Here is a 2,737-nt window from a genome sequence, read left to right on the forward strand (position 1 = left end):
CCCCGCCATGAGCAGCTCCCAGTTCAACAAGGGCCCGTCCTACGGCCTCTCCGCCGAGGTCAAGAACCGGGTGAGTCGGGGATGGGGGTCCCGGTGCTACCGGGTGGGGGCGAGTCGGGTACCGGGGGGTACGGGGGAGTACCGGGGCCACCGGGCGCTGAGGACTCCCGGTGCTCCCGGGGGCCTTGAGAACTTGGCATCCCGGTGCCGCTGGGGGGGACCGGCTGCATCCCGGGGTCCTGGAGAGACGGGGAGGGGCCGGTGCCTCCGGGGGGGAGATCGGGGGTCCCGGCGCCTCCCGGGGTCCTGGAGAGACGGGGAGGGGCCGGTGCCTCCGGGGTGGAGATCGGGGGTCCCGGCGCCACCGGCGGGCAAAGAGCTAAAGGTCCCGGGGAAACCGGGAGCCCCGAGAAGCCGGGGGGTCTCAGGAGGACAGGCAGCTCGGGGTCCATCCCGGTTTACCGAGCGCTCGGAGGGGTGGGAGGTACCGGGGCTGAGCTCCCGGTCTTGGGGTGCCCTGGCGCTGCCCGCGGTGTCCCGGGGGGGTCTCTCCAGGGGACCGGGGCTGGGAGGGAGGCTGCCTCAGTGTCCGCTATCGCCCCCCGCCCCCGGCAAACCCGGGGCTGAGGGCAACGGCCCCGGCCCCGCATCCCCGGACGCCTTTTGCCGCTGCTCCGTGTCCCGCCGCGGGATGCTCCGACCCGGCCCGTGTTCCCACGATCCCCGCTGGGGACAGGGCTGGTGCCCCCCCCCCCGGGTCACTCTCGGCCACCCAGGCCCTGTGCACCCGAGTCACCGTGGGGCCGGAAGGGGAAAGGGGAACCGGAACCTCGGTCCGGGCCCTTTACACCCCGAGGAAGGAGCCGGGCGCCCTGCCCTGCCCTGCCCTGCCAGCACCCTCCTGCCAGCACCCTCCTGCCCGGGCAGGTGACATCTCCCCTCGACCAAAACGCTGAGGGCAGGGCTGGGTGCTGGCGAGCAGCGCTGGGTGCACCCCGTGACTCCAAGTGCCACCAGCCCTGACTTCACTGTGCCCCTCGCAGGGGCTCCTCTGCTGTGGTGGGGGCTCTGGCACCATGGGCACGGGGGTCCTGCCAGGCCGGGGGGAGCGGGGGGACACAGCAGCCCCTTCCCTTGGCCGTGCTCCTGCTGCAACCCAGGGCTACGGTCAGGGCTGGGCTCCCAGGACCGTTGCCGCCCCGAGCTGTGGCACGGGCAGTGGTTGTGGTGCTGGGCTGTTCCTGGCCCTGGGCAAGCAGAGGGTGAGCTGTGGTCGCCCCTGGCCCCGGGGCAGTTGGCTGGTGGCCCTGTGTGGCTGTGCCCTGCCCGGGGGCACGGGAGCTGCCTGGCTGGGGCTGGGACAGGCAGCAGAAGGGGCACTGGGCAGTGGCCTGTGCCGCTGCCGGGGCTCAGCCACGCGTGGCTGTGGGGATGTGGCAGCCGTGGCCACACCAGGTTCTCCTTGCCCGGTCACGCAAGAGATTTGCATTTCATCACCGAGCGGACGGGCCCCTGCTTGTACCTGGGCTGGGCTCCCCGATGCCGAGCGGGTGGACACGCGCCGCAGCCTCGCCACTGCCTGCTCTTGGGCGCTTCAGCTTGATTCAGCAAGACTTGAGCCAGTTTGACTGCCCCGGTGTGTCTGCGCTGCCTGCTCTTGGGTGCTTGATTCAGCAAGACTTGAGCCAGTTTGACTGCCCCGGTGTGTCTGCTGGAGGCTGACATCACCGTCTGGGAACCAGTTAAACCAGTGGCAGCCTCCCAGTCCACACAAGCCTTTGCAAACTGGGCTGTGGTGGGATCTGCTCAGGGGCTGGTCCCCTCTGCCCCCTCCCATGCCCCGCGCTGGCCGTGGGCCGGGAAGAGGAACTGGCACCCGCTGCTCACGCACCAGAAAATCAGCTGTAGGGACAGTGGGATCCCCCCGCGGGGACACACGTGGTGTCCTGAGTGTGACCCTGCTTGGCTGGACCATCCCTGCGTCCCACACCAGCCGAGCTTCCCCTTTGGGGCTGCGGGGCTCAGGCAGCCCATGGGCACGGCCGGTGTCTCCCCACTGGGCAGGGGGCTCTTCCCACTCCTTCCCACCCCTGGCCGAGGTGCCTTTTCTTCCCCTCTGGGGCCGGGACGCTGCCGGTGACGCTGCCGGTGATGCTGCGGGCCCGGGCAGCTGGTCTCCATTTGGGAGGAGGCGTCCGCATTCCTGGCATAGCCGCGGTGACCCAGGAATCTGCGGCGGCGCGTTCGGCCCCGCCGGAGGGGAGAGCATCAGGGGAGAGCATCGGGCGGCCGGGACCCTGGGGCTCAGTGCTGGGACCCCACGGGCATGGGGAAGAACGGACCCGTTTCGGGGGGGGTGTCATTCTCCTGGCCCCCAGGGGCAGGGGCAGTTCCTCCCCATCCTGCTGGAAAGGTTCGGAAGCTGCCGTGTGCGGGGGGCACCGTGCTCTGTGGGCTCGATCTGGATCCCACCACACCAACTCAGTCTGATGGCAGCATCCTGCTCCTGTCCCCATTCCCACGGCAGGGACACAGGCAGGGACACGGGCAGGGGCAGGGGCAGGGACACGGGCAGGGGCAGGGACACGGGCAGGGGCAGGGGCAGGGACGCGGGCAGGGGCAGGGACACGGGCAGGGGCAGGGGCAGGGACGCGGGCAGGGGCAGGGACACGGGCAGGGGCAGGGGCAGGGACGCGGGCAGGGGCAGGGACACGGGCAGGGGCAGGGGCAGGGGCAG

At 71.2% G+C, this 2,737-nt stretch overlaps 1 protein-coding gene across 1 annotated transcript in view; it reads left to right on the plus strand.

Moving 5' to 3' along the window:
- The first annotated feature begins 6 nt into the window (after positions 1 to 6).
- The window catches only part of CNN2 (calponin 2), a 19,895-nt gene continuing 17,164 nt past the window's right edge, over positions 7 to 2,737 (plus strand). Inside the window, exon 1 of the mRNA XM_014958588.1 lies at positions 7 to 70. Within this exon, the coding sequence (XP_014814074.1) occupies positions 8 to 70 (63 nt within the window). The 5' untranslated portion in view covers position 7. The remainder of the gene's footprint in view (positions 71 to 2,737) is intronic.

This window comes from Calidris pugnax, unplaced genomic scaffold (genome assembly GCF_001431845.1).
Source record: "Calidris pugnax isolate Ruff unplaced genomic scaffold, ASM143184v1 scaffold425, whole genome shotgun sequence".
In the NCBI taxonomy this organism is placed as follows: Eukaryota; Metazoa; Chordata; class Aves; order Charadriiformes; family Scolopacidae; genus Calidris; species Calidris pugnax.